This window comes from Anomaloglossus baeobatrachus, chromosome 1 (assembly GCF_048569485.1).
Source record: "Anomaloglossus baeobatrachus isolate aAnoBae1 chromosome 1, aAnoBae1.hap1, whole genome shotgun sequence".
Lineage (NCBI taxonomy): Eukaryota > Metazoa > Chordata > Amphibia > Anura > Aromobatidae > Anomaloglossus > Anomaloglossus baeobatrachus.
In genome coordinates this window covers 109,208,301-109,226,619 of record NC_134353.1, presented here as the reverse complement: position 1 = coordinate 109,226,619, position 18,319 = coordinate 109,208,301, and the positions used below count along the sequence as shown (strand labels likewise).

The window sequence follows — 18,319 nt, the reverse complement described above, 5'->3', positions numbered from 1 at the left end:
TTCAAAAGAGGAAAAGCCGTCGGAGCTTTGTGACAGCCGTGCAGCGCCGCGCCCATGATCGGTGAGTAGGAAAGAGAGAAAGATTGTGCTGGGGATGCAGGACGCACGCAGATACGCAACGTGCACACATAGCCTTACTGTGAAAAGCCACGCTTTGGTGATCGAACAGTCATCGAACGGTAACTCGAACGGCCGAACTTGAAGCAAATCGTTCGAGTTTGTTGAACACTGCCCAAGAGCACTCGAATTTGAAATTGGCGAACGGTTCAAATCAAACATTGCTCATCACTACTTAGTTCATAAAGTACATCTTTTTCCCCCCCCTCTATATTGCTATCCGACCATGGTAAAACTCACTAGTGGGGGCTGCAACCTTCCACTGTAGTTTTATCTGCGCTGGCTATCAAAATATAGCGAGAGCCTATTGGTCCAGTCACACTAAGCAACTTACCAGTGATCCCAACAACGATAGGGATCGCTGGTAAGTTGCTAAAAGGTTGCTGGTGAGATGTCACACTGCGACGCTCCAGCGATCCCACCAGCAACCTGACCTGGCAGGGATCGCTGGAGCGTCGCTACACAAGTTGCTGGTGAGCTCACCAGCAACCAGTGACAAGCCCCCAGCGCCGTGTGGAAGATGCTGCGCTTGGTAACCAAGGTAAATATCGGGTAACCAACCCGATATTTACCTTGGTTACCACCGCACGTGCAGAGAGCAGGGAGCAGCGCACACTGAGCGCTGGCTCCCTGCTCTCCTAGTTACAGCACACATCGGGTTAATTACCCGATGTGTGCTGCAGCTACATGTGCACAGAGCAGGGAGCAGTGCACAATGCTTAGCGCTGGCTCCTTGCTCTCCTAGTTACAGCACACATTGGGTTAATTACCCGATGTGTGCTGCAGCTAAATGTGCACAGAGCAGGGAGCAGCGCACAATGCTTAGCGCTGGCTCCCTGCTCTCCTAGCTACAGCACACATCGGGTTAATTAACCCGATGTGTCCTGCAGCTACATGTGCACAGAGCAGGAGCCGGCACTGACAGTGAGAGCTGCGGAGGCTGGTAACAAAGGTAAATATCGGGTAACCAGGGACAGGGCGTCTTGGTTACCCGATGTTTACATTGGTTACCAGCCTCCGCAGAAGCCGGCTCCTGCTGCCTGCACATTTAGTTGTTGCTGTCTCGCTGTCACACACAGCGATCTGTGCTTCACAGCGGGAGAGCAACAACTAAAAAATGGCCCAGGACATTCAGCAACAACCAACGACCTCACAGCAGGGGCCAGGTTGTTGCTGGATGTCACACACAGCAACATCGCTAGCAACGTCACAAAAGTTGTTCGTTAGCAGCGATGTTGCTAGCGATGTTGCTTAGTGTGACGGGGCCTTATGTCTTTTTTTAAAATTATTTATTTACTTAGATTATCAAAAATAGTAGTTGCAGTCAAGTAGAGGGAAGGAGAAAAAAACAAAGAGATATATCATATATGTAGATCAAATACATCTTTGTGTTTTCTCCTTCCCTTTACTTGAGTGCAGCTGCTATTTTTGATCATATACGCTATGTTCAGTTTGCACCAGTTCAGACTATAAGATTAGGAAGTGCCAGCAATTCTTGTATTTTGCAACCAGTTACAGACGCGGAAACACAGGGTGAGGGCGTGTATAGTAGCCTGCAACAAATCACATACACTGACACAGATGGTGGTCAAGGGAAGCAGTGAATATTCATGAACCTTTAGGGGGTTTGGAAGAGAGTCTGACTGTAGCGTGATTCTCCCGGAAACACAATATGTATAACTATCCTGCTCTTACTACCAGTTAATTTCCATTTGTAGTCCACGTCATTATTATTTATTTTTGTACATTGATTTCCCTGGCCAATCACAGCCTTGCCAATACTTGGCATAGCTGCAGTTCCTCCGGAAGTGCCACAACCTAAAAGCTTGCTGATTGGCTTCTCTGCAACCTTTCATCAAGCTTTATTCGGTGTCAAACCCAAACAGGAACTGGAAGTAGAGTCAAAAGTCTATGTTCCTTGTTCAGCTCCGAACACAAGGTGTTCAGTACTGACTCCGAACTTTACAGTTCGGTTTCGCTCATCCCTAATAGTGAATACAATAATTTTGTATTTTTTTATTTTTAATTTCATAGAGCGTCCTATGCACTACAAGGAGAATGTTTTAGCCACAGTTCTAGAATGGAGCATGCTCCCAGAGCCAGGAGCAGCCTACTTGCTTGTGAAGCCATTTTACAAGAGTAATTACCTATTTAATGTTGGTAAGTTTTTATATTTATTAAAAACCTTATAAATATACAGTGATCATTAATTATGAAAACCATGATTTTATTCCCGTAAGGCTTCTTTTGCACTAAGATAATAGCTATGCAATTTTTATGAGAATGATACTAGGCAGACAGTATTTCATTTTATTCATACAATCATTTCTTGAAACTAACCAGTAGGGGAAAATAATGCCACAAATAGTCACAGCTGAAATATGATACAGCCCTGGCCAGTAATATCTTAGTTCATATTGCATGAATTGGATATTACAAGTTCTCATATATTGAAATGGTATACTAGGCTATTAATTTTAGAAAAAAATTAGGTTTACAATTTTTTAATATATTTTCACTTCCAGTTCATCATTGTTTCTATGCTTTTTAGTGCTGCAAAAATGGTTATAATAGTGACTTTTCTTATTGCATCTTATTCATTATTTCATTTGTGCCTTTTTTAAATTAACCTTTACCTTATTTTATTTTTTTGTGTGTTTAACAATGTAGTTTTGACTATCCTTATTCACCATGTTTAGCCTAATTCATCATTTGTGAATTTTCAAAATATCTAAAATTTTAGCATAATTGAACACTTTAAGGTATCATGTAAATTTTTCCTCTAAAAAGGCAAAAAAAGTGTAAGACAGGACAATAGAGCATCTATGATTTTACACAAAATTCTTCAACTCACATGTGCCATTTTGAAGAATTTGGCACAAAACATGGCAACAAATGCCACAAATCAAGAAAGACTAATAAATTCAAGAAAACTACAAATGATGAAATAATTCTTGTTTCTTTGCCAATTATAAGTACTCTACTTGCTAGAAATAAACATAATTTATTTATCTGTGTTCAGAAAAATTATACACTTTAAAACGAGGGAATCAGTGGCATGTTGCCAATGGCAAGGCAATGGGCCACACAACTGAGTTATGACCAGTGAACTGTGGAGACCCAAAGCCAAGAGGCCCTGCCTCTGCTTCCATCAATATTTCTCGACATGCACCAATTTACAGTAGAAATTATAAGGATTTTTTAAATCGGGTTCATACACTGGGTCTGCTCAATACCTATTGTGTGCTGGCTGTAAGTGACTGCTGTCAGCTGCTGATTGCAGCAGTCTAACCTCTTTGATGCTGTAAATAACAGCTAGCTTGGAATAATAGTGGTTAGGTGAGGGTTCCCTCTTTCACTAATATCAGCTCTTCACCATGTAACAACATGAACCTGATAAAGTAGAAAAAAATATAGCGGCACTCTCCAAATTAATAAAAATTCTATTTATTACATTCTTTCGTTTGTATATGATATACACAACTGTAAACAGCATTTCAAACTGCAAAACGGACATTGTCTGATCGCACCTTACAGACTCCCAATATGCTGAAATGTTTTAATGCAATGGAATAAAGAGACATGTTTATTAACGTGATGAGTGCCACTATACTTCTTTTTCTATTTTGTCTCCATTAAACGTTTTCATTTTTGGATTTATAGCTGAGCACCACCACCCACATTTAGTACTATGAAAGTTACTCATTGTAGCTTTATACTCTCCACTTTTGTTTTTATTCCTAGATAATGCCAAGCTGTTTCTTCTTTTCTTGTACTTTTTTGCCCTTGAACGTGATAGGTTTTTTAAAGGGAACCTGTCACCAGATTTTTACCTATTAAACTAAAAGAATCCCCTTCTGCAGCTCCTAGGCTGCATTCTATGAAGGTGCACCTTGGCCCTGACTCCCCTTCCAGACCCCAAAAATAACTTTATAAAACTTAGCCATTAGGTATGCTATTTACCTGTGTTGGCCAGATGGGCGGGCTCATTTTCTGCTCCTGTCCCCCCTCCTCCCGCTGATCGCCGTCCTCCTTTCTTGATTGATGGGATAACGCCTCCATCATCATCCTCATCGCATTTTCAAATTTCGCGCCTACTACACCAATATGAACATGGGCTGAATGTGAGATGGACAGGATGTTGCTACACATTACCATGAAATTCAGAAATATATATATATATATATATATATATATATATATATATATACATGTTTGTGGCGGAACTTACTGTACAAAGTTACTCCAATCTAAGCAAGCCATTGATAGAAATGGTGTGCATTATGCCAGTTTTAATGAATCAGCCCCACTGTGTCCCCCCACAAGGTCATATGAGACATGTTAGGAAAAGTTTATAATAAGATCTACAGTACTTGTGAAATGCAAACTCCAGTAAAAGGAGGCAATTCATCCTCTTTACCAGCATGATAGTTTGCTAAAACAAACTCAGGAATCTGTCTTTCATTTTAATGATGGGAGCAATAAAGCAAGTTGTTATATTATGCCATTTTTAGGAAAACTCAGTTTTATATAGAAAGTCAAAACTAAAAAAAGTAATTTTTTTTTGATACATAAACTCAAATACTGATCAGTCTAGCTATGAATTCATTACTGTTGTTGTGATTCCTCTCGTCAGAGCATCTTGCCTTTGGAGATGCTCTGCTGCACTTTCCTGTGTTACTAAACTAGCAGTTTGTTTTACAGCTCAGTATTCCTTGTTGGTGCTGATTGCTCAGGTATTGCACCTTCCTGGTAATTGCTCAGGTTTCTTTACGGAGCATGCTCGCCCAAGACCTCGCCAGTTCTATTTTCTGGTTCTGCAGTTGTGCTGTTGGTTTGTGTCTATGAAAGTGTTATAATCTTTGACCCCAGAGTGTTATTTGACTTCTCTCTGCCTGTCCCCTGTTCCTGTCGTGACATCCTGCCTTTTTGACCTTGGACTAGTACCTTACCACATCTCTACTTCTCCCCCGTATCTATTATGTGCTCTCCTGGCTTTCTGATTCAAATATAGACTTGACTATGCCCCTGTTTTCTCCTTGTACTCATACGCGTCCTCCCGTTACCAGTCCCTAGCTTACCTGACTATTTCTCCGTCCATACTTCTTGTAAGTAGTGGATAGCATCACAACTGTGGTAAGCTGGAACACCTAATAATAATATAATAATAATAATAGAATAGAATATTTATATAGCGCTATTAATTCCACAGCGCTTTACATACATCAGCAACACTGTCCCCATTGGGGCTCACAATCTAAGATCCCTATCAGTATATGTTTGAATTGTGGGAGGAAACCCACACAAACACGGGGAGAACATACCAGCTCCTTGCAGATGGTGTCCTTGATGGGATTTAAACCAAGGACCTCAGTGTTGCAAGACTGCAGTGCTAACCACTGAGCCACTGTGCCACTACTAAAACAGCAGCATTGTCTGTTTGTGTCTCTCTCTTCTCTGTTCTCCATCACTCTGCTTCTCCTTTATCTCTTTTGGATTTTAAGCTGTAAACTGAAATCTGTGAGCTCCACGTCTTTATTGTACGAAATAAGACAATTTGCAGGATTCATTTTAAAGAGAAAGGTATGTTCAGGAGGAAAAGGGGAGAAGTGGCTCATAAGTGAACAAATAAATATATTTCACTCATAAATTAAAAGTACATTACAAAGTTTTTTCTACTTGTTTGTAGCATTGATTTATGTAAAGTGTATTTAAATAAGAGAGACTATTTAAAGTTAAGAGATGCTGAGTGTCTGTGTTCCTGTGATGACCCTTTAATTTAACACAGGCAGTTGGCTGTGCAGATGGAGTGAAATATTTAGAAATAGTGATCTAATAGCTCATGGATGTAAATATGGCGGTGTGATATTTTACATGCAGTTTTCCATCTCTATATCTGTTCGATAATTCTTTTGTTGCTGGGTAACACATTCGTAATTTCACAGATCATATGTGTTAAGTAGAACTGACAACCTGAGAAAAATAGAAATCTGAATTTACATCAGTAAGAAGAAAGTACAATTGATACCCGGGATTTAGTTAAATATTGTTTGCTAGACTGCAATATGAGAAAGAGGATTTCTAAGTTGCTAAAATGTTAAAGCTTTTATTGAAGTGAATCACAAAGTCATTATTAAATGCTGTTCTCGGTTTCCACAGACTCTTTCAGGATATATTTTCTTGCACTTATTTCACTTGTTTCTTTAGCTCATTCTTTGGTGTAGATCAATGACATCCAAGAGACTTTGCCAATTAAACAGGAACAATAATCTATCAAAGACTGACAAAGACCAAAAAGACCCACAGGACAAGTAAAGACCTCGCTTTAATTAGTGAAAACCTGCCGGAGTCCAGACATTATTTCCATGTCTGTTTCAACAATACAGATACAACATAAAATAGAGCTAAGATGCAGCTTCAATAAACACAAACTTTCCTGGAAAAAATACACGTCTTTAACAAATGTTTTCCCATTTTGGAAAAATATTATAATGCAGAAGCACTGACTATAATTTAATGATTTCCATTTGCATTTAATACCATATTTTTAAATGGTTACAGTTAGGTCCGTATATATTTGGACAATGACACAAATTTTGTTATTTAACCTGTTTACTGAAACATTCAATTTATAGTTAAATAATTAACATGGACATAAAGTCCTGACACTTAGCCTTCATTTGAGGGTATCCATATTAGAATTTTATAAAGGGTTTAGGAGTTTCAGCTCCTTTACATGTGCCACCCTAGTTTTAAAGGGTCTAAAAGTAATTGGACAATTGACTAAAAGGCTGTTTCATGGGCCGGTGTGGGCAATTACTTTATTTAATTCTTAATTAAGCAGATCAAAGGCCTGGAGTTGATTTGAGGTGTGGTACTTATATTTTGAAGTTTTGGCTGTGAAGTAAACATGTGGTCAAAGGAACTCTCCATGCAGGGGAAACAAGTTATTCTTCATCTGCGAAAACAGATAAAAACATTTGAGAAATTGCTACTATATTAGAAGTGGCTACATCTATAGTTTGGTACATCCTGAGAAAGAAAGCATTGGTGACCTCAACAATGCAAAAAGACAACGTACACGGAACGTCCACGGAAGACAACAGTGGGGGATGATCGTAGAATAATTACCAAGGTGAAGAGGAACCCCTTCATAACATCCAACCAAGGGAACAACATTCCCCAAGATGTAGGCATATCAATATCCAAATCTTCCATAAAGAGAAGATTGCATGAAAGAAAATACAGAGGGTTCACTGCATGGTGAAAACCACTCATAAGTCTCAAAAATAAGAAGGCTAGATTGGACTTTGCGAAAGAAAAAAAAATCAGAAAAAAACCAGTCCAGTTCTGGAAAAACATTCTTTGGACAGATTAAACCAAAATCAACCAGAATTATGGAAAGAAAAAGCATGACAAAGGCATGGTACAGCTCATGATCAAAGCATACCACATCATCTTGTAAAACAGGCCAGAGGCAGGGTGTTGGTTTGGGCATGCATGGCTGCCAGTGACACTGGGCCCCTAGTGTTTATTGATGATGTGACACAGGACCGAAGCAGCCGGATGAATTATGGGGTTTTCAGAGACATATTGTGTGCGCAAATCTAGCCAAATGCAGCTAAATTGATTAGTTGGCATTTCATAATACAGATGGAAAATGACCAAAAACATAGAGCCAAAGCAATCCAGGAGTTTATTAAAGCAAAGAAGTAGAATATTCTTTAATGGTCAAGTCAGTCACCTGATCACAATAGAACCGCATTTCACGTCTTAAAGACTGAACTTCAGAAAGAAAAGTTCACAAACAAACAGCAACTGGAAACTGCAGCAGTAAGGGCCGGCAGAGGAAACAGCGTCTGGTGATGTCGATGAGTTCAAAACTTCAGCTAGTCATTGCCAAAAAAGGGTTTTCAACCAAGTATTACAAATTAACATTTTATTTGCAAATATTTAATTACTTTTCAGCCCCTGAAATGAAGGGATTGAGTTTAAAAAATGCTTTAATTCCTCAAATTTCTGTGCTATCATTTTCTTCAACCCACTGACTTAATGCTGAAAGTCTGAACTTCATCTGCATCTGAATGGGTTTTGTTCAATATCCATTGTGGTAATGTACAGAACAAAAATGAGAAAAATGTTGTCTCTGTCCAAATATATATGGCCCTAACTGTATTTAAAGGGGCCCTGTTATGATTCAGTGAACAAGGAGGATTAAAGAGGTAGAAACTAGGAAACCCAGAGAATTACCAGAGTGGTTGAAAATTCAGCAGACCTCTAACTGACAACTCAACTAGAAGTAGCCGTGGGACGTGCCTATGATGACCTGGTCACCTCGACACAGCCGGAGAGCTAATTGTTCCTAAAGAGAGAAAAACAAGGAAAGCTAATCTGCCTTGGAGCAGTTCCCCACAGATTATATGTAGCCCCCAAACATGTAAAGCCGGTAAGACAAGATGAAACACAGTACACAGGTAACACAGGTGGAGAACAGGTTCAGCAAAAATTAGGCCCAAACTTTCTATATGGGAAAGGACAGGAAAGAGCACTGTCTGCACCTGCGCAAAACCCTAACAAAAAAAACAACACACCTGATTTGAAAAAACTGAGACCACATGATCTCTCCCCCACTATATCAGTACTCTGGTGTTACTGGGATCCAAGCAAAACACTACTATAGAGGAAGGACTGAAATTAATACCAAGCATGACAAAACAAAAATACATTGCAGAATATGGAGCTGGGTACACAGACATTCCCAGCAGGGAATAATCCTACTCCACCCGGAACTCCACACAAACAGAAATCAGGAAACAAGCCTTAATACCACAGAAATAAAAATGACAAGAAAGTGGAAACAAACTAGCAAATGCTACAAAGATAATACTTATCTGCAAGGAGTTCAGGTGGAAACAGAAGATAGGGCAGGCTCCAGAATGTCAACAGCACCACAGGAGACAATATTGATCACTGCCCCAGACCGAGAGAACACTACTCAGTTATATAGGCCCTGTTTGAGCAGCCTGATTTCCAATCAGTTCTACTACCAGCACTGGCCACAAGAGGGAGCCCCAAACCGGAACCTAGTCCATGTGTGTTCATAACAGGACCCTATACTACTATATCCTAAGAAACATTGGTGGGGCTTTTTATGTATATAGGCTCCGATTCTGAAAGAGAAGAGTTGTTCAAAAAAGAGAGAGGACCCCAGGGGCATGCTGGAGTCAGATGTTCCTTGCCTGATTAATTAAGAGGTATATACCTCTTAACCCTGGAACGCATACCTGGGGCCTCGCAGGCCTGCTAGGTTACTTGTTTTCTATGGTAGATTTCTATGGTTGCGCGTTCTAGGGTTAATAAATCAGGTAGGTCTGAAAAGTGGCACCTTGCCACAAATCTTACTCCAGTCATGGACTAGATTAATATATCTGGTATCATATATGCCATAGCCATACATTAGACAAACTGTGACATCAAACCCATGATTAGCCCCCCATTCCCCAAATTGAGTGGCCCTGGCAAAACTGGCATAAAAGTGCCAAAAGTTGCTAAAATATAGTGATTTACCAAAGTGGTTTAAAGGAGAAATTTTGGATATTGATGAGAGTGCAAGTTTATGGGTGAGTGAAATAATCAGAAAGTGCTCAGATGCAATTCGAGTGAGGTCCGATTTTTACAGACTGCTTGATAGGAATAGACTAGAGATTTTTTTTTTCCCTCATCTAAGAAAAACTGATGATCAAAGTCAAATAAAAAAAATTGTTTCTTTTTTCTTAAATGGAAATACTAACTTCTGAATGAACCTTTGGAAATAAACATGCATAAATTAATAATCATTGATAAAAAAAATATTGTGATGTATCCCCCTATATTAATTTTCCCCAAATATTTATATTTATATATATTTTAGACCACATGAAATGAGATGTAGTCTCTCTATGGAAGTTGCCCCAACATCTTAGCTTTTATCACAGAATGTCTTTACTTAAAGGGAATTTGTATGCAGGATTGCAGCCCAAAAACGGTTTATAAGCACATGTAACTGTTGCAAAAATAAGTCCAACCTTTTCTTTAACTAGATAGTCAATTTCTATTACTCAAAAATCAATGTTTCAAATTATATGAAAATGAGACTGCAAAAGTTTTGGTGCTCTTCTCAAGCCTATGTCACTCCAGCTCTATTCCCCACACAGTGCGGCCTTTTCCTGCTTGACTGCTGGCTATTTTTCTGTATGACTTCAAGCAAAATAAGTCAATGAAGTGGAGGAGTAAAGCTGCAATTGCAAACATTTGCGCTCTCCGAAAGTTTTCAGACTCCTTTGCATATTGATTCAAATACAGATTTTTTTGGGGTGACGGAGGTATAGACTGCCTAGTTACAGGAAGGTAGCTATCTTTCCAAGAGCAACATGTCCATAGAATTGTTTTGGTGGTAAAATCCTGCTGACAGATGGTCAATTCCTCCTAATATACAATAATACTTATGGTAATGTACAGTACAGACCAAATGTTTGGACACACCTCATTCAAAGAGTTTTCTTTATTTTCATGACTCTGAAAATTGTGGATTCACATTGAAGGCATCAAAACTATGAATTCACACATGTGGAATGAAATACTTAACAAAAAAGTGTTAAACAACTGAAATATGTCTTATATTCTAGGTTCTTCAAAGTAACCCCCTTTTGCTTTGATTCCTGTTTTGCACACTCTTGGCATTCTCTCGATGAGCTTCAAGAGGTAGTCACCAGAAATGGTCTTTCAACATGTTTAAAGGAATTCCCAGAGATGCTTAACACTTGTTGGCCTTTTTGCCTTCACTCTGCAGTCCAGCTCACCCCAAACCATCTCAATTGGGTTCAGGTCTGGTGACTGTGGAGGCCAGGTCACCTGGCGTAGCACCCCATCACTCTCCTTAGTCAAATAGCCCTTACACAGCCTGGAGGTGTGTTTGAGGTCATTGTCCTGTTGAAAAATAAATGATGGTCCAACTAAATGCAAACCAGATGGAATAGCATGCAAGATGCTGTGGTTGCCATGCTGGTTCAGTATGCCTTCAATTTTGAATAAATCCCCAACAGTGTCACCAGCAAAGGACCCCCACACCATCAAACCCCCTCCTCCATGCTTCACAGTGGCAACCAGGCATGTAGAGTCCATCCCTTCACCTTTTCTTCGTCGCACAAAGACACAGTGGTTGGATCCAAAGATCTCAAATTTGGACTCATCGGACCAAAGCACAGATTTCCACTGGTCTAATGTTTATTCCTTGTCTTCTGTAGCCCAAACAAGTTTCTTCTGCTTGTTGCCTGTCCTTAGCAGTGGTTTCCTAGCAGCAATTTTACCATGAAGGCCTGCTGCACAAAGTCTCCTCTTAACATTTGTTCTAGAGATGTGTCTGCTGCTAGAACTCTGTGTGGCATTGACCTGGTCTCTAATCTGAGCTGCTGTTAACCTGCAATTTCTGAGGCTGGTGACTCGGATAAACTTATCCTCCGCAGCAGAGGTGACTCTTGGTCTTCCTTTCCTGGGGCGGTCCTCATGTGAGCCAGTTTCTTTGTAGCGTTGGATGGTTTTTGCCACTGCACTTGGGGACACTTTCAAAGCTTTCCCAATTTTTCGGACTGACTGACCTTCATTTCTTAATGTAATGATGGCCACTCATTTTTCTTTATTTAGCTGCTTTTTTTCTTGCCATAATACAAATTCTAACAGTCTATTCAGTAGGACTATCGGCTGTTTATCCACCAGACTTCTGCACAACACAACTGATGGTCCCAACCCCATTTATAAGGCAAGAAATCCCACTTATTAAACCTGACAGGACACACCTGAGAAGTGAAAACCATTTCCGGTGACTACCTCTTGAAGCTCATCAAGAGAATGCTAAGAGTGTGCAAAGCAGTAATCAAAGCAAAAGGTGGCTACTTTGAAGAACCTAGAATATAAGACAAATTTTCAGTTGTTTCACCCTTTTTTGTGAAGTATTTCATTCCACATGTGTTAATTCATAGTTTTGATGTCTTCAATGTGCAGCTACAATTTTTCAGAGTCATGAAAATAAAGAAAACTCTTTGAACAAAGTGTGTCCAAACTTTTGGTCTGTACTGTATATACGGTGGCTTTACCATGAATGTCTGAGGCTTTAAAGCCCCTTTAAGATTGAATTGCCCTATAGGATTTCTATTTAATAATTAAGAAACAGGACTGCATGTTCCATTCCTTTTATCAGTTTCTTACTGTATATTTTTTTTACATTATATTGTTATTAACAATTACTTTGAGCTTAGCTTTAGAACTGTACTTCATGTCTTCTTTCTGCATTCATTTCATAGACTCTAGAAAACATTAAGTGCTACAAATCACATTTCCTGCTAGATAAAAATAAAATCTATTAACTCTGTAAACTGGGAAGCAAAAGGTTAACACTGTTTGAACTTTTGACTTTCAAGCTCCATATCTCACCATCAACTGCCACATCAATTGTGAGACTACTTTCATTTTATAGACAATCATCTTGGCTGTCTCGTACATACATTTAATTTGCAACTATTTAGTATATGATTATTAGTTATGCAGATTCTTGTCTTGTCATTGCATTGTTACTGTTTTGATCATAAAAATCTAAATTTTAATTTTTATTATCTTGTTAGTATTTTGTAAATTCACCTTTGGCTTTAAACACTGTCTGAATTTTTCTGGACATGATTTCGAACAGATATAAGTATGTCCCGACCGAAATCTGATCTCCAGGTTTCTTCTACATATTCCCAATATTGGTGCATACTGATCAACTCACTTGGGTATGTATACAGCTTTTTCTTCTACTTTACAATAAGTCTTCGATTGGGTTGAGGTCTGGGGACTGCGGGGGTCAATACAGCACCTCTACTTAATTGTCATTGAACTATTTATTCACAAATCTTGATGTATGCTTCAAGTCCTTTTCTTGCTGTAACACTATTTTGTCCTTATCATAGCCATAGTACTTGAGTGTATGAAGTAACTAGGGATGGGCGACCCCGATCTGTAAAGATCGAAGATCATACCGAACACATAGTGATCGTGTACATGATCCCAACCACGAGCTTTCCTGGGAAGCTCGTTTTACAGATCAGATCGAGATCGGGTCCAGGGGCTGTAAAAAAAAAAAAAAAAAAAAGCACGTTATTAAAAACATTGTCATTATACTTGCAGGTCCCGTGATGCGTCCTGCAGACTCCTGACCGCTTCTGAGTCCAATCATTGCTCTGCCGCCCTGCAATCAGCAGTGATTTGCAGGAACTTCAATGACGTCATAGCATGTGACCAGCCTGGTGTGAATGTTGATTGGCTTACAGACTGGTCACATGACTATGACATCATGAAAGTTGCTGGTAACTAAACTTTCATTGTCACTGTGCGAGTGTCACATCACGGCTCACAATCTCCCCAGAGGAGCGGGTCAGCTGCGTCTATTTCCATGCAGCTGATGCACTCCTTTCCAGAGATTGTCAGACCATGCGTGGTGATGCCCATGCGAGACGTAAGTGCAATCATCCCCTCACTGTCAGCCTGCATCTCGCTCTGTAGAGAGCGATGTAGCAGAGCTGACTTGTCTCTCTGTGCGTCTCACTATGTATAGACACTGTCTGTGCACAGTGATGAAGCAGAGTTGACATTGCTCTTTACTTCTCACTGTGTACAGACACTGTGCACAGTGATGGAGAGTTGGCTTTGTACTTTGCTTTTCACTGTGGATAGACACTGTCTGTACACAGTGATGTAGCAGTGTTGACTTTGCTCTTTGCTTCTCACTTTATATAGATACTGTCTGTACACCGTGATGAAGCACAGTTGACTTTGCTGTCCCTGTGAATTATGTCGAACTAAGGATTTTTTTTATAATAAAGATGGAATCTCTAAGTGTTTTTTTTTTTGTTTTATTTCGAATAAAAAAAAAATTGCTCTCTGTTGTGTTTTTTTACTGTTTACTAGAAATTCATGATGGCCATGTCTAAATTGGTGTGACACCATGAATTTCGAGCTTAGTACCATCTGAGAATACAAAGCTGGTATTAAACCCTTTATTACCCAGCATGCCAGTGCCACCAGGGCCACTGAGCGAGCCAGGTACAGCGCCTGGAAATGGCGCTAAGTAACAATACGTCATTTCCAGGGCCGGCTGCGGGTTGCCGAGAATCAAAGCCTCCAGCTCCCTTACTCTACCTGACTCGTGATCAAAATACCGGCACTCAAAAAGGATTTTTGTGAAAATCTTTTGACTTTTATTTATTCTATAGTGAGAAGTCGATAAAGAAATTGACATTTCAGCATGAGCGTTCTTCAATGACTAAAGCTAATAAGATAAAACAATAAAATGTTTCTTTTTATTCGGATGAGACAACAAAGGACTTCTATATCAAGACTGAAATTGTCCATACAAATTCAGAGAATGGACCATAAATTGTTGGGTCTTATCTTGTGAGTAAGCAATCCTATTTGCGACTGTGACAATAAGGCTGGCTTCACACTTGTGATTAACTCGCACGAGTGCAATGTGAGAAAATCTCGCATTGCACTCAGACCAATGTTAATCAATGAGGCAGCTCCCATCTGCTATTTTTTTCTCAGTCCAAATCGGACTGAGAAAAAAATCGCAGCATGTTGCGTTTTGGTGAGTTTCTCGCACGAGTCTCTTCAATGAAAGTCTATGGGTACATGAAAAATAAAGGATGTCACACGGACGGCACACACACCATCCTAGAGATATGTGTTTTTCTCAATACATTTCACGCATGTAGCAGAGAACACTGTAAATTCTCCTGTACATAACAGTACATGAATAGCAGCTGCTGAGGGTAAAAACTGATTGCACACTGACAGCATACTGATGAAATGAGAAGAAATCATCCGACTTTCTAGCATGAGAATCGGACCGATTTTACACTTGCAAGTTTGATTCCAGCCGAAAAGAATTCAATTGTGGTCCAAGAATGTGTCTGAGATCAGGTGAATAGGCTGCAAAGTGGAGGCAGGTTCTAAAAGAGAACCTCAGTGATAGGTACTGCAGCGAACTGTTGTGCCGGTGGTCAGAAGCAGAATGACATTAATATACATATATACAATGTAAATTGCTCTTTTATTCTATAAACTAGTATGTTGAGAAAATAAATACAAAATGCATTGCTTGGAAATTTTAGATACATGTTGTCAGTAGTTAATAGAATAAAACAATTTAAATTTTACTCTAAAATATAAAGAGAAAAATCAGAAAAGCTGACAATTTTGCAGTAGTTTCCTAATTTTTGCCAGAGCTGTATATATATATACAACTATATATTGTGTACTATAATGTGTGTGTGTGTGTGTGTGTATATATATATATATATGTACACAATATATTATTGTTTAAAAATAAATATTTAAAAAAAATAATGTAGTGCTTTGCGGTATTTTTGATTCTCAGCGCACATAAAGCAGATGGCTACAGGCTGCCACACCCATATGCCTGGCTTTTCCTTAGCTGGAAATCAAAATACAGGGAAGCACGTATTTTTTTTTAGTTATTTAAAAAAATAATAAAAAAAATGTGTTGGCTTCGGCTGCATTTTCTATTGCTACGGGTAATCCAAGCAGCTACTGGCTGCTAACCCCCAGTGCTTGCTGTTACCTTCACTGGCAATGGAAAATCCAGGGCAGCCCTTTCTTAAGTTTTTTTGCCAAAAAACTAAGAAAAAAAACCCATGGGCATCACCATATATTTGTATGCTAGCCAGGTGCAGCAGGCAGGTACGGGCTGCCTCCTACACCTAGCTGCCTATTTGTACCCGGCTGGGAACAAAAGAACCACGTGGGCTTTGCCCAATTTTTGTGTCCAGTCAGGTACAACTAAGCAGCTGAGGATTGGAATCCGCAGTTCAGGATGGTCCAAGCTTTCTGTGCCCTCCCCGCTGTGAATTGCAGTTTGCAGCCGCCCCAGAAAATGGCGCTTTCATAGAAGTGCCATCTTCTTGCGCTGCATCCAACTCTTCCAGCAGCCGTGGCCACCCACCACACTGGGTAATAAGGCAATAATACCAGCTTTGTTTTACCAGCTAGTATTAAGCCAGAGATTGTTAATGTCAGGCCAAGTTTGACTCTGCCATTAGAATCTCCAATAAAGGGTTAAAAAAAGACACCACACAGAGAAAAAATACCTTATTAGAAAAGAATACATAGACACACTTTAATTATTCCCTCTCACCCCTCCATGATTCTGGTCTTCTGTCTTCTTCAACCAATCTAGCTGTGCTATATCAGACAGCACAGGGGAGGAAGGTCCCTTCTGCTCCCCCGAGCTCAATGAGTTAGCAGAGGCTGCAGGTTGGTAAGCGGTGACATCCCCGCTGCCACGGTTGCCATAGTAACCATACAGGCAGGTTACTACAGCAACGGTGATCTCCGATCACCTGACTCCCGGCGCCGCTATTCACCGGCTGTGGAAGCTAATCCCTGCATGTGGGCTGACTCTGTAAAGAGTGCCGACATGCAGAGATGGGCAGACGAGCATGTTCCCGAGCATCTCGCCGGTACACGGCGCTTGCCGAGTATATAATGTACGGAGATGCTCGGGCGAGCACCGCGTACCAGCGAGATGCACTGACAGGAGCTAGCTTTACGTCATAGCCATGTGACCGGTCTGTAGCCAATGAGATAATACAACATTCCCACATCACTGGTCACATGCTATGACATCACAGAAGGTCCTTTTGTTACCGGGCAGCACAACGATGATCGGACTCAGAAGGCGAAGTGGCGGGAGAACTGTAAGTATAATGACAATGTTTATTATTAACTGTATTCTTTATTTTACAGCCCCCCACCTCATCCCATAACTGTAAAGTCAAAGATCGGTGATCATGACGCAAGATCATGTTATCTTGATCCCGATCCCGATCTTTACAAAATGATCTCGCGAGTCTCCCCGATCCCGATCATCGTGGAGATCGCCCATCCCTAGAAATAACTCATCTTGTGGGATGCTCACATATAGTTCACTATCGAAAATGGCCAAGTGTCAAATGCTTTTGTCTATGAAATAAACCTATATCATCAAGCTTCCTCCACCAAACTTGACAAGTTCTTCCATTTCTCTATCAGTTAGCCCCTTTTCCCTTGTTTCTTCCAAATCTATTTTCACGCATGAGAGCTAATCTATTGACTTTTGTCTCATCGCTCCAAATCACTTTTCATACATTTTTGCAAACTTGAGCGGATGCTCCTTATGACAATATTGAGGTCGAGGCTTCTTCATCTTTTTTCAGGCCCCCATTCCAGAGTTATGTAACATGTATCGCACTATGCTTGCATGGACATATGGGATCTCACTATTAAAAAGCATAAGAGCCGCCTCCACTGACATGTTTGTCACGCCAGAACTGATAGACCTTCTGATGAGCCGACATTTGTCTCCAATATTTTGTCCAGACATCTACCTCTTGGCTTTTGAATGCATGGACAGAATTCATTTCCTATTCTTGCAACAGTCATGGCAATCACATGATGCAGTTTGATCATTTTCTTGGCCAAGAGACTGCGGTTGATCTGGATAATGCTGTTCCTCTTTTAGGAAATCTTCTTTATGGCTGTTCCTCATTTGAACCAATAGTCTCTCACTTAGGAATCAACTCAATAGCTGAACTGTTAGGAAATTTAAGAACAGTTATATTTTGAAGCATAAAGGAAGAAAAAGGTTTTGCCACCACCAGGAGCAAAATAGTAACAATGCAGTGACATGATTAGAATCTGTCTAACTAATCATATGCTAAATATTTTTAGGTCAAATTTATGTAGGACATAGCCAAGAGTATTGTCTATAAAATGAACGTAGTCTTACGTTCAAAGATCTTCAAAGCTGTACTGGATGCTGAGATATGGAGCCTGAAAATACAAAAGTTAAAAACATTGTTACGATTTTACTCGTCATTGTATTTCTAGCTACTGGATTTCTCTTGTGTACAGTTTATTATAGGTCTTAAGTTTCAATTCACTTATGTAATCCCATGTGTCTATTTCATGTACAATTAATGGTAGTTGGCAAATCTTTCAATGATGTACAGCTTCAGTACATCTGTCTTCATATATTAATTTAAAGTTATCTACAGTTTGACAAACGCTATGGTCAGAAACACACTTCTCCTGTTTGAATTAGTTATGCAGATTTTTCCTGTCTTGTAACAAA

General features: G+C 39.8%; 1 protein-coding gene across 1 annotated transcript in view; it reads left to right on the top strand.

Annotated features, from left to right (window-relative positions):
- ARAP2 (ArfGAP with RhoGAP domain, ankyrin repeat and PH domain 2) overlaps positions 1–18,319 on the top strand; it is a 494,936-nt gene that overhangs the window by 377,655 nt on the left and 98,962 nt on the right. Inside the window, exon 27 of the mRNA XM_075346952.1 lies at positions 2,152–2,277. Coding sequence (XP_075203067.1) covers positions 2,152–2,277 — 126 coding nt within the window. The remainder of the gene's footprint in view (positions 1–2,151; positions 2,278–18,319) is intronic.